We start from the raw sequence: 13,928 nt of genomic DNA on the forward strand, positions 1-13,928 counted from the left end.
ACAACGCTCCTCTACAAGCGTGGGCAACTGTTACAAGGCAATGAGATGAGAAGATGGTTTCTTAGGGCCAATTAAGCAAATATAGCCTTTCAGAATAAGCAGGGTACATCAACATTCCACCACAAGAGTGTGTCAGGGCAGCAAAATCTGCATTTTCCCCAAGATATGCCCTTACAGTCGGAGTTTTCCTGGCCAGTCCCTCGTGGAGGTGGCCACTGGATGTCACTATTGCTTTAGCCATGGACCTTCCACGGGCAGCAGGTTGGGAAGCCACCCCAGAAACGCAGAGGAGACCACCAGGAGGGTCAGAAAGAAATCTTACAGCAACCTCGTTTTCACTACACAGAAGTTTATTATGAAAGTTAAACATACAACACAAAAGGTAGCAAAAGCAATCTGGTAGCTTAAGGCAACTCTTACAGGAGATGAATCCGAGAAAGATGATGCAACTTCAGTTTAAATAGAAATTATGAAAAATATCAAAATTGCATCAATAACTTAAAATGCTTTTTTTTTTTTTTTAAAAGGCTGCGCTAACCAGCAGAGGGTAAGGCCCGTGATCTTAATGCCAGCATTAAGATATGGAAAGCAGCAGAATGCTAAATGATGATAGGGAAAGGTCAGTATTTACACAAAGAGAACACCGTTAATATCTGACAGCGTCATTTCCTGTGTACTTCTGGTTTAAAACCACTGTCTGAAACGTTAGCAAACCCTTTGAAAATAAAATCTTCAGACTATTCCATCAAAAATACACAGATGGCAGAGAAGCTCCGAGGCTGGGGATGCGTGCGGACGCGTGCGTGTCCCTTAAATAACTCATTGCAGAAACACTTTAGAAAAATTATTTCTTTGGGGGAAGAAGAGCAAGAAGGATAAACGTGGCCACAGAGTGAAAAAGGTAATCTTTCAGGTGAAATCACATTTAAATTGAAGTATCAAAATATTTCTATTTGATGACAGTCTCACAGTTTACAGTTATTGACATTTTTAAGCGAATGTTAAATATTCATATTATCAACATACAAAGATTCTCCTTCACATTGACATCTGCTTACATTTTTGCAAGACCTCTTTTTGCATCAATTCTTTTGCCACTGAGGAATGTAATTGTCTTAATTAGAGAATTTAATAGAGGTTTAACTGTTCCAACCGTACAGAGTTTCTACCTTCAAAATTGTTCTTAAAATACCAAAAAAGATCACCTATTTTAAAAAGGTATTTAAGTGTCATTTTAATTGATCAGGCTGTACAGGAAGCACCACATTTGAACAAAGCCAAATAACATCACATTTCCAATCAATTTTCTTCAAATATCAGATGCAATGAAAAATTTGGAACGAGTCCGTTCACCGCCGTCCCCCCGCCCAATAAAACAAGATCAATTCACACCAATTAACTCATCCCAAAATCTTACCCTGTTAGAAAACGCAATATATACTGCAATGTAGTCTTAATTTGCATAAGATTTAATAGAAGTGTCCTATGCACAGTAATGAGATTTTTTTTTTTTTATCTGCACACAACCTCGTCTCAAGGTTTCACCATTCAGCACAACTTTACAAAAAAGCCTAAGATATAAAATATACTGAAAGCAGCTATCTTAAACATGATTGAATACAGATCACCTCGGCAGCTGATCGCTTCCGGTCCCAGTTTAACGCGCTGTTGAATCCGATTGTAGAGTTGCAGTATCCCTTTTAAGAACTATTTAAAAAAATCCCTGAATAAAACAGAAGCCAGCCTGCGACTTCCCGTGAGTTTCAGTAAAGTACTATATACAGGGGTATAATAACCACCCAAACTCGCTTGGTGCATAATAAAATCTAAGAAAGATACCGGGGCAGAACGCATCAATGCACGAAAATATATATTTGAAGATTATTTTTTTTTTTTTCTCATTTAAAAGCGGGACCAACGAATTGTTAGCAGTTAAAAGAATACTGCAACCGTAACGTTTACAAACCCACAAAGTTTGAAAACGGATTCCAACAGCTCTGATTCACTGGGTTTAGCTTGGAAATAATGCAAAATAATGTCAGCAGTTTTAAGAAGGTCTTGCAAATTTAGGAGAAAAAAAAAAAGAAAACTGAAAGAAAGATAAGAATGCGTATCTAAAACAAAGCAGGAGCACAATAAGGACAATCAAAATTCCAAAAGCCCATATTAAAAAAATTAAGCTTGGAATGCATTGGCTTCCAGCAGTTTACAAAAAAAATAAAAACAACAACAAAAAGAAGTTTTAAATCCGTAATATCTTGACCTATTTTTAAGTGACAATTTTTATTACAGTTGAGAAAAAAAAAATGGTTTTATAGCTGCATAAGTTTCCATTTCACTAAAATAGTGCCAACGAAAATAAGTTTGCATAGAAAAACAAAATTTCAAATTGCCACTGGCTACATGCTTAAAATGGGAAATGCAGGTATTCTAACATAAACATAGTGCAAACCATGGCAGTTCCTGGTGATTTTGACTGCCGCAGGTCAGGAAACAGACCATAATATACCCAGTTATCACAGTTTCTGGTCTTTTATTAAATCCTTTGCCAAGTAGAAGCAATGCATGTGTGCAGACCCATGGCCGACTGCTGCTGTTGATTAACGTAGTTTGAGATCGTCGCCGCTTCCTAGGTTGGATCCAGGACTAGGGTCTTGCTGTCTTCTTGCCTGCATTAATACATACATATTAAAATACATCACAGTGCATAAATTTTGTAAAAACACAAATAATACATAATAAACACACACTTAACATCAAAAAAAAGACCGGGGAAATTATCAATTCAGTTAATTTAAGTGTATTAACATGACTGAGTCCATAAGGCAGAAACTTGACATTTCAAGCAATAACCAACGCATTCATTTTTTAACATCAAAATCATTCTTTTTTCCCCCTCAATTCAACAATCCCCCCAGAACTGACAGGAACCCCTTAGAGGAGGGCTGGGGACCCAGCCGTGGGGCAGCGTCAGGCAACAATTTTGTGTCTCTCCTTCCAAAACACATTTTCTTTCCTGTGAAATTGCCTTCTTTTAACCTTTTCTGTAAATGTTTTGAGGATTGAGATTTTTGGGGAGAAAGGCCGCAGTTTGAGAGGGCAGAGTATGTTCCATCATTTCCAAATAAATCTCCCCTCAGCATTTTTACACGGGAAACATTTACCTGAGCTTCTTCTGGAATAAAGGGGTTTATAACCTGGTAACACACTAGCACAATTTAGTCTATAGACTGACACACATTTTAACACTTCTTAAAAGTCAAGATTTAACTGCAGCATATGGTTGTTTTTTCTTTGATGCACCTGTAAAGTCAACAATAATGCATAACTGAGAAAACTCTGGCACTTATGATTGTGCCCCTGTATTAAAAAAAAAAAAGTAACACAAGTTCTCCTTTAAAGAAACGATTTTGTTAACAGTTTGAGTGATGGCATTTTAAAGAGGAAATTAAGGATGGGCAGTCACAGTACAAGATGCTGTTACCTACTTTCTCTACCTGTACACACGCAGGCTGTTTTCAAGCAGCACAAAAATGCTGCAGGGAAATACTTAAAAAACATCGACACACTTCAATTTTAAAGCAATACTTCGATGCAGGGAACACGTTAGCTGTTTTTAAAGACATTGTAGTCTCGACACTTGTTTTGATGCTTGCAGAGTGAATGGCACCTTGGCCTGACCAAGGCCACCCCAACAGGACGATGGCCACGTCCTCTGCCGGTGGAAGGCATGGCTACCCAGGCATGATTTCACAGAATCACAGGATCTTCTAGGTTGCGATTTTGTTAACAGTTTGAGTGATGGCATTTTAAAGAGGAAATTAAGGATGGGCAGTCACAGTACAAGATGCTGTTACCTACTTTCTCTACCTGTACACACGCAGGCTGTTTTCAAGCAGCACAAAAATGCTGCAGGGAAATACTTAAAAAACATCGACACACTTCAATTTTAAAGCAATACTTCGATGCAGGGAACACGTTAGCTGTTTTTAAAATTTTAGTCTCGACACTTGTTTTGACGTTTGCAGAGTGAATGGCACCTTGGCCTGATCAAGGCCACCCCAACAGAACGATAGCCACGTCCTCTGCCGGTGGAAGGCACGGCTACCCAGGCATTATTTCACAGAATCACAGGATCTTCTAGGTTGGAAGGGACCTTAAAGATCATCTTGTCCAACCATCAACCTAATTTTGCCAAAAATAGACACCCACATAACAAACAAGGAGCATCACCATCACTAAACCATACCTCCCAGCACCACATCAACCCGTCTTTTGAACACCTCCAGGGATGGTGCCTCAACCACCTCCCTGGGCAGCCCATTCCAATGGCTGAGAACCCTTTCGGTGAAAAAATTTTTCCTAATATCCAGCCTGAACCTCCCCTGGTGTAACTTGAGGCCATTTCCTCTTGTCCTGTCGCCTGTGACTTGGTGCAGCTCCCTGAGTTTCACCAGCTGCAATAGCTCTGTGCTGCCCGTGCGATTCGTTAGCTTCACCCCAACAGAGACGCTGTTCCTTCCCCTGTTCAACTATCGATTTAAAGCTAGGTTTTCCTTCCATGTGCAACATCATCCTGACACACACCCAGTCCATTCAGTACATCCCTCTCGTAATCAGCCTGTTGCCAGAGACAGGTCCCTCCTGCACTTTCTCTAGTATTGCTTTGAGAACACCCTCACTATTTCAAACACCACAATTGCTACCTACTACATTCACGTATCCAAATACCGTTGCCGGTGGCATTTCAGATATTTAGGGCAAATACATTCAGATATTTAGATCTTCCGCTCTGCTCCGCCTCTGCTGGTCGTACTCTGGCTGAAGGAGACAATCTGCTTTTCCCCCAGGCAGAACGACTCTGACCGTGACAGCGGCACAAACCCGCAGATTTCGCAGTAAATCTTTCCGAGGAATCGCATTAAAAACGAGCGGCTCCAATCACACCCAGCGCCGCAGACCGTTACGCGCTACAGGGCGTGCTCCTTCCAGCCCCTGAAGCCACTTCTGCAAACTGCCCTCTTTGGAAAGATGCAGAATATCAGGAGATGGCATTTAATTGAGTTTTTTCCCCCCACACTATTTCCAAAAGCCAAATCGTTCAGCTTCGAGTTGGACCACTGTGGAAAACTTAGAGGGAAAGCCCATGCTTTTCTTAAAATTATTTCTCTGTTAAAATAATAATAAACTGTGCCGTAAAGTTTTTTCTTAATACAAAATGGTTGTTTAACAAGTCTAAACAGGTACTTCCACAGCAATTTAAGAGATGTACTACAATTAACAGAAGGGTAACAGTCTCACTTTGCGTATTTTCCCCCTATCAAACAGACTGGGGCAAGATTTCTTCTGGTTTTAACTGCTGCCTCTTTCTTCTGAAAGGAAACAAAGGCGTGCGCTGTCTTTTAGCAATTATCAAAATCTTACTTACATCAATCAAGTTATCAATTCGGTACTCAATAACCATTTTTACACCAAAGTAGAAAAAACCAGCAAGTTAATTACTGCTATACTACTGCTCCAAAAGCAAAATGGTTTCTTCTTCAGACAACAAATCACACGCACAGCAATTTTATTGTCAAGTTTCAGTGAAGATTCCGAGGTAAAGGCATATGGTTGCATTTATGCTTCGCCTAAAGTGGCTTTTTCTTTCAGAACATATGAAAGAATTCACATGATTCCTGACCTCATTGCTACTTGTAGCGTTTGCAGAAGCCACCGCTGAACAACTACCAGATTTGCCCTTCCAAGTGATATGCAAAAGGCATGACAAATTACCCTCAAACGTACCAAAAGCAGTCATTACAATATCGTACGCCGCTGTATGTGGATAAAGGTGTAATTTTGCCTTTCAGTAAGCGGGGATTTACACAAGCAACCTGGAACATGTTGGAATGACAGCTCTCACTTGGACACCCTCCTTTACTTCTGCTGTACCACACCTGAAACACGCTTATTCTGTCGGTCACCATCATGCCCAGGCACACGTGCATGGTATGGAACAACTACTACTCTACATGCTGAAATAAAAAATAAATAAATATGGGAAAGCACCATACATCATAGAATCACAGAACGGTTTGGGTTGGAAAGGTCCTTAAGGGGGTGGACACCTCCCACCAGACCAGGTTGCTCCAAGCCCCCTCCAACCTGCCCTTGAACCCCTCCAGGGATGGGGCAGCCACAGCTTCTCTGGGCAACCTGGGCCAGGCTCTCACCGCCCTCACACCAAACAAGTTCTTCCCCACATCTCAGCTCCATCTCCCTTCTTCCAGTTTAAAACCACTACCCCTCGGTCCTATCACCACACTCTAAAAAAATAAAACCACTTCTGAAAGACAGGAGGAATCCCCTGGTATGCAGACAGCAAGCACGCTGCAGAGCATTGGGCACTGGGTGATATTTTTTTTTTTTGCTCGCTGACAATGGGCAGGACACAACTTTCATAAGAAATGCCACAAGATCCTTAATGCTGGCTGGCAGGAGAAGCGTTACGAGCAGTATGGTAATATCTGGTAGCTCTCCTCCCTCTGGGAAGCTACAAGTTCCCTTTTACAGATGTAAAAAATGGCTGTTTCCAGAATTCTCTCAGTTTGGGGTCTCCGACTCTCCACACAGCTAATCAATCCTCTGAATAGCAGCCTTCCCTCTAATTTTTGAAAGGCATACCTAATGCCGCCACGCAGAGGCATCGGAATTACTCTCAGTGAATAATGAGCTCAGCTTCTCAAAGATTAAGGAGTCTTGCTTCAATTAAGAAAGATGCATCTATCTTTGCCACTGGGAAGTGGAATATTCTGCCATGAGTCACGCATGAGTCATGAGAAAACAGCACTTATTCATCTTATCTCAGCATATTTCATTTTTCAGTCAAATGCTGATTTTACATTTGAAGGACCACTACTCCGAATGTCACTCATCTGTTATGACACGATAATGAATATTTGCTTGTGAGAGAAACTTGCAGATAGTACACAGGCCCCAGCACAGCTGGAATTTTCCTAAAAATGAATCTATTTTAACCAACACTGCCAGTTCCCTTACAAGTGTCCTGAAATTGAAGAGTTAACGCAATGGTCACAAAGGGAGTCTCGATGCCCTGAAATACCTTGTGCTCAGCTTTCAGCACATGAAGCCATGAAAATGTGCTGCAATAGGGAAGGAATTGCAACTGGCCACCAGCCATTTAAAACCTCGAACGTTGGAGAGTGTATGGTGACCCACTGAAGGAATTGCAGGAACTTTATCTGGCAAAACACATTTCAAAGCCCCCTATGTAACATGCTATTCTGGATTTATTCACGCCGAGCTCATCATGCTGATACCGTAGCAGCAGTAACATGTTAGGAAACAAGAGAAAAGCTACTAACAAAACCATTTTTGACTTGAGGATAATCAAATCCAAGAAGTATCCTCTGCAATACTCTCACACCTATTCCTCTCTCCAACATCTCTGAGCTTTTCCCAAGCCTAAAAACAGGCTAACTGCTCCGGGCTAGAAGTAATATCCAGAGGATGATGCAGCAATATCTGTATTATATTACTTTTCTTCATAATAAATTAGATAGCTTGAAGTCATCGAATCATTAACTTAGAATTGTGGCTCTTTTTGGACAAGGATGATGTTGGAGCATTTGCATCTACTGCTAGTAAGGCAGGTGAACCAGATTTAAGACTAACACCAATTCAGGAAGGCAGCACACACACAGTTCCTCCAGCAGGACACCATCCTCCTCTTCCAGCCATTCCATCCTGACCCACGCTGCAGCTGATGGTGCTTCCAGCAGTGCCAATAAAAGTCCTTCAGCCAGCTTTGAGAAAGCATCTGCAACCCACCCCCTTCCTGTGCGTGTTCAGAGGCCCCCCATGTCCCCAAGGAAACCAGCCCCCTTGACCACACCAGTTCATCAGGAAAAGACACCGCGGTCCCACCGTGCCGTTTTACACGACAGCTCTGAGAAAGCAGAACTGGGGCAGCTGGCAGCAAATTCAGTGAGGATGGACAGGGCTGCCATGAAGATGGCTTTCCCTTTCCATGAATCACTTAAAAAAAGAAAAAAAAAGAAAAAAAAACACACCCAAAATTGAGACCTCTGAATAGCGAAGTCACAAAACCAGTAATACATGCTGCATATATGAGTTGGGACACTGGTGAAGAGGAGGAAAGGAAAGGGGGATAATTTGAAGAAGGGCTATGACAAAGAGTAGCCAAAATAAAGTCTCTCCATGGACAACTCCACTGCAATTCTTTAATTACGTTCTGGCAACTCCTTACTGCTGAAGCAGACAGAGCAGATGCATTATGTGCCTTGGCATCTGTCATCTATAATTTACTAAATAAGTAAAAAAAATCAGGCTATGTTATGAAAAACTAAACAGTGAACATTTGGATTCTCTTAGAAGGACTGTCAACCTCCTGAAAAGGATTTGAAAAAAAAAAAGAAAAAGAAACAAAACACAAACTGAGAACACATTGCAGATCCTTTTCTAAAAAGCATACAACCGCAAGACAAAAAAAAAAAAACACCACCCAAACAACTAAACCCTGAAATAAGGAGAGCAATACTCAGAAAAATGACCAGTTATAATCAAGCACACCTCCACATTAGCCCTGCTAACTGAGGCAGACCCACATCAAGAAAAGCAACAAACTGAAAGCTTTTCTCCGAGTTGCTGGTTAATAACAGCCTCTCCCGTAGGGATTTGAACACGGTTAAAACCCTGGCCGTGCCTCCACTGCAATTCCCCTCCTCAACAGAAGAGCAGGGGCGGGGAAAACTCAGCCTTCTCAGAATTAAAGTCAGCAGAACTGGGCCAGGACAACATCCTAAGAATGGCAGCTTCTGTATAATAAAACTTCTTTAGTCAGAGCTACAGCCTGATGAAACACGCTGTACGACTTCAGCTCTCTGGGGGGCTTGAGAAGAGACTCTCCCTCCTCTCAGTCCTCCCTTCTCACAACAATTATAGCTGCAGCAGCAGAGGTTATGATTTTTACCACCTTCCTTGCAAGTAGAGCCATGGACAGGAGACTCTGCAGCCCAGACCCAACCTCCAGAGCTGCTCTGTTTGCTGGCCTTAACAGCCGTTTCACCATCACCTCTCCTTTTCACTTCAACCTGGGAAGAAGCAGCCTCGGTCTTCCTTAATTATAATGCACCGTTTAAATTATGAAAATAATGGAAAATAGTCTCTCAAATTTGGTAAGAGATCTGGATGTTAGATAAAAGTCCTTGTAGAATGTTTACATTATTAAGTCTATACCCAATGCTCTTTTTTTTTTTTATTCCTACCTCCATTTCCATCGCCTTTTAACCTCACTGAAAGTCAAAATCTTGACAAAGGGCAGAGATAAAAATCATTTAGCAACTGTCTCCTTCGAGATTTCATCTCAAGCTTCCAGTGCTCTACCTCCTAGAAACAGGGCACTCTTCACTAAAAACACACATCAACTGTGTTAGGTGCTGAGTCTGGTGTCCCACCACCACCTGCTGGAGAGCATGACCATAATTTGCTGACCAGTTCCCGATGCCTGAAATTCCTCTCTTGCCTGAAATCATGGCAATGGTTGCATCTTTGTTGAAAAAGCCCATAGTGAAGGTACAGATTCCGGTACAGCACACTGGAAACCGGGCTGAGGGGACAGCAAGCCCAGGAAGGAAAAAACATGGCCATAGAGTTAGCTCTTCAGAGCACTAAGTGCAGTGAAAATTTCCTTTCTAAGGGGGAAAAAAAAAAAAAAAAAGCTTGAAATGCTCCCCTTTAGAAAGTATTGTTTGAAGGCTGGTATAAAGGTTATAAATTTATAATTAATATTGATTGCCTCCAGACAGTATTCCTCTGTTGCTCAGCCCCTTTCTAACCTTCATTGACTGAAAGAAGACGCTTATATTACAGTATTCCCTGATTTGCAAGATTGATCCCCTCTGCACTACAGTCAACATTGATTCGGCACAGCACAAATTGTTTTTCTGATATATGCATTCCATAGCACTTTTACACAAACACCAGCTATTTAAAGTTCTTGTGAAACAATTGAGACATAATGTTCCTCGCCCACTTGCACTGTGCTCGCACGGCAGAACCATATTCGCACACATTTCAGTGCTTTTTTTCTAAATTATGTTGCACTTATACTGAATATAAACAAATCATACATATATATATATATATACACACACACACATGCTCATATACACATACACAAGCATAAACCAAGTCTGCACTACCCACTGCATACGAAGAACTAACAGTTTGGATTTCTTTCACATCCCAAATCCTGTATTAAAGGCTGTACTTTCTCTATATCATTGATATATATATTGATATATATCTGTATCATTGGCAGTTTGGAGAGTATATAGAATATGTAGTAATTCAATTCATTCCAAATTAATTTTGGAGGGAAAAAAAAAAAGTCAGAGTTTGATAAGGAGAAAAAAGGGGGAACAAAAAAAAACAACAACACAGACCATACTGGAATAGTGTCTTTTCTTCTGAAGCAAGTTATACCTGACAAAAATAATTAGAGCATTTATTTACACTTTCAATTCCTTTTTTTTTTTTTTAAAGAAAGGAGGGAGAATAATGTCACTGTCTAGAACCCTGGAAGAATAGGAAAGCGAGTCCTACCTACTCGATTTTGTTTCAGATTTCTGTAGAAAAATCCTGTTTGCTAAGAGTTTCCAACTTCAGAATAATTAAATGAAATGCAGCTCTCCCATTTCAACTCATCATTCCCAAACAGTGAAAATATGTAGAAACCTTGGGCAGGACTGAGAACTTCAAATTTAGGTAAATTTTTACTCCAGCAATTTTTTCACGGGTGGGGTTTTGTGGTGCTTTGTATTGAGAGGGATTTCTACAGGAAGAAACAAAGGTTTCAAAACAGGCATTTTTTTTCAGCAAAATGAAGGTTTTTAAAATGGGAATTTCATGCAGTTTCCTAAAATGGCTCTGCTTAGCCATTAATGTAATTTATATTTAGCAGAAGAACCACAAACAGACAGATTGCTGGACTGGACTGTTTCAGGGAAGAGCAAACCACTCCACCTCTTTACTCACAGCGCTGCTGAAATTGAGGGCATGGCAGTGGCATGGGAAAACGAACACAAACTAGAAAAAAATACGACATTCCAAAAATGCTGGCTGAACAAATTGTATTGGAAAACTGCGAAGAGATCTGACCACCCCCCAGGTAAAGCAGTCAATGGGAGCATCCTTCGCTAAGCTCAAGAGTAACAGAGTAGGACAAACTGCGTGCTCAAATAGATTACTTAAATATTGACATTAAGGGTTTGCCTACACAAAACAAACCTTCACAAAAAAACTTACTGGACACAGCAAGACCCAAGAGAGCCTCTTCATCCACCCCCTTGGGGGAAATCCACAGCTTTGGCCCTTCTGCTCCAGCGAACACTTGGCGGGAAGCACCCACCCGCTGCTCCTCTGGACTGAACACAGGTCATTACGTTCAGTGTGTTCCAACTTCTCCAACTGGGGGCTGTTCAAATCTCTTTAAGTCATAGAATCATAGACTCATAGGATGGTTTGGGTTGGAAGGGACCTTAAAGCCCACCCAGTGCCACCCCCTGCCCTGGGCAGGGACACCTCCCACCACACCAGGTTGCTCCAAGCCCCCTCCAACCTGCCCTTGAACCCCTCCAGGGATGGGGCAGCCACAGCTTCTCTGGCCAACCCGGGCCAGGGTCCCACAGGAAAGAATTTCTTCTTAATATGTAATCTAAATCTAACTCTTCATAGCAGAGGGGCTCCAGCCCTCCAGTAATCTTTGTGGCTGCCTCTGGACTCACTCCAACAGGTCCATGTCCTTCTGATGCTGGTGCTCCCCACAGTGTTGCACTTATCACAGAAAGAGAATTTGCCTTCTGCTGGTATGAACCCATTCAACACTGCAAATTTGCCAAGCAGCTCAGCATTCCTAAATTTACAAAGCTTCATACAATCATATATTTTTACAGTAGTTTTTAGCGGAGCATAAAATCTTGCTTCATGTGAATCATTAAACATCTACTATCTCAGCATTCCAACATTTCTGTAAAAGCCATTGAAATACATTATTAATTTTGAAGGCATTAATTAAAAACACTCACTGACTTCAAAAGCATCTTTGAAACAAAAGAATCCTGAACAGTGAGGCAGGATTTGTGGTATCTGATATGACCAAGCTATATAAGTTGACAGAAAAACCCAAAAGCGTCTTCTATTCGAAACTGAAACGATGTTAAAAATACAAGGAAACGCAGTTCAACTCACAGGCCCTTAAAAATGTCCATGAAAACGTCTAAATCCACTCACACCCTGGTTAGATTGGAGGAGTGCCCTAACTGCACAAAAATATGATCAATTCTGGAAATTCAAGCACAACCTACCATCCCCTACTGCCTCTGCCATCAGATGCAAAGAATACGTTCGTTAAAATAAAGGCCTGTTGCGCTAATGACGTAGTCAATGTAAGGGATATTACGTGATGAAAGGAAGGCAAACAAACCTGACAGTTTTTGTAGGGTTGGATTTTTTTTTTTAATATTGGGTGGGTGGGGTTTTTTTTAGGATACTTAAAAATGAAAATTAGAATAGTGATTATTCCTAAATTGTTACTAGACTTGCTGTTTTTCCCCCCGTTCCGGTATCCAACCGCCACGTACGAGCCATTTTAACTCTTTTCAACAGCCGTTGCTGATCACCGCGAGGCAAGGATGCACCACTTGGTTTTAAAAGTCTACAGAGAGACTTAGAATAGGGAAACTTTTCTACGCAGAAAAGCTTGTATAAATAAAGAACTGAATCTGATCATTTTCATATGCTGCCAAGCTTTGGATGGATAAATGTTTCCAAAGAGCTGGCGCCTCTGTTTTGGGTAGGAGCGGGTGGAATATTGCAGGATTCCCCTTCCCTCCCCCACCGAAGCAGAATCTGGTCTCTATTAAAGGCATTTTAGCTGTAATTCTACTGTCTGAAACATCCTGATTTCATACTGTGTTGCAATTTCTAAAACAATCGTTAACACTGATGAGATCCTGTTCCAGGTCTGGCAATTCTGAGTTTTACTGTCCATGCCAAGCTTTGCAGGAAAGAAAAAAAAAAAAGTAAGTTTTAGTTGTGATGAAAGGCGTATAAAGATAGAATCACAGAAAGGTTTGGGTTGGAAGGGACCTTAAAGACCATCCAGTCCCAACCCCCTGCTCGGGGCAGGGACACCTCCCACCAGACCAGCTTGCTCCAAGCCCCATCCAACCTGGCCTTGACCTCCCTTAACCCGTTCCAACAGGTCCATGTCCTTCTTGTGCTGAGGACTCCCAAGCTGGACACAGGACTCCAGGTAGGGTCTCATGAGAGCAGAGGGGGAGAATCACCTCCCTGGACCTGCTGGCCACACTTTTGTTAAAGCCCAGGATGGGGTTGGCTTTCTGGGCTGCCAGTGCATGTTGCAGACTCATGTAGACCTTCTCATCCACCAACACCCCCAAGTCCTTCTCCTCAGGGCTGCTCTCCAGCCATTCTCCACCCAACCTGTATTTGTGCCTGGGATTGCCATGAACCAGGAGCAGGACCTTCCACTTGGCTTGGCTGAACTTCATGATATTCACATGGTCTCCAGCCTGTCCAGGTCCCTCTGGATGGCAGGCCTTCCCTACAGCATGTCAACTGTGCCACACAGCTTGGTGTCATTGGCAAACTTGCTGAGGGTGCACTCAATCCCACTGTCCATGTCTCCAACAAAGATGTTAAACAGCACTGGTCCCAGTACGGACCCCTGTGGAACACCACTTGTCACTGTCTTCCACTTGGACATTGAGCCGTTGATCACAACCCTTTGAGTGCAGCCATCCAGCCAGTTCCTGATCCACTGAGTGGTCCATCCATCAAATCCGTGCCTCTCCAGTTTAGAGACCAGGATGTCATGCAGG

General features: G+C 42.0%; 1 protein-coding gene across 1 annotated transcript in view; it reads right to left on the minus strand.

The window, feature by feature from the left end:
- Positions 1 to 332: 332 nt before the first annotated feature.
- Positions 333 to 13,928, minus strand: part of CBFB (core-binding factor, beta subunit) — a 51,353-nt gene continuing 37,757 nt past the window's right edge. Inside the window, exon 6 of the mRNA XM_014957355.1 lies at positions 333 to 2,669. Within this exon, the coding sequence (XP_014812841.1) occupies positions 2,647 to 2,669 (23 nt within the window). The 3' untranslated portion in view covers positions 333 to 2,646. The remainder of the gene's footprint in view (positions 2,670 to 13,928) is intronic.

The sequence above is a fragment of the Calidris pugnax genome, unplaced genomic scaffold, assembly GCF_001431845.1.
Source record: "Calidris pugnax isolate Ruff unplaced genomic scaffold, ASM143184v1 scaffold292, whole genome shotgun sequence".
In the NCBI taxonomy this organism is placed as follows: Eukaryota; Metazoa; Chordata; class Aves; order Charadriiformes; family Scolopacidae; genus Calidris; species Calidris pugnax.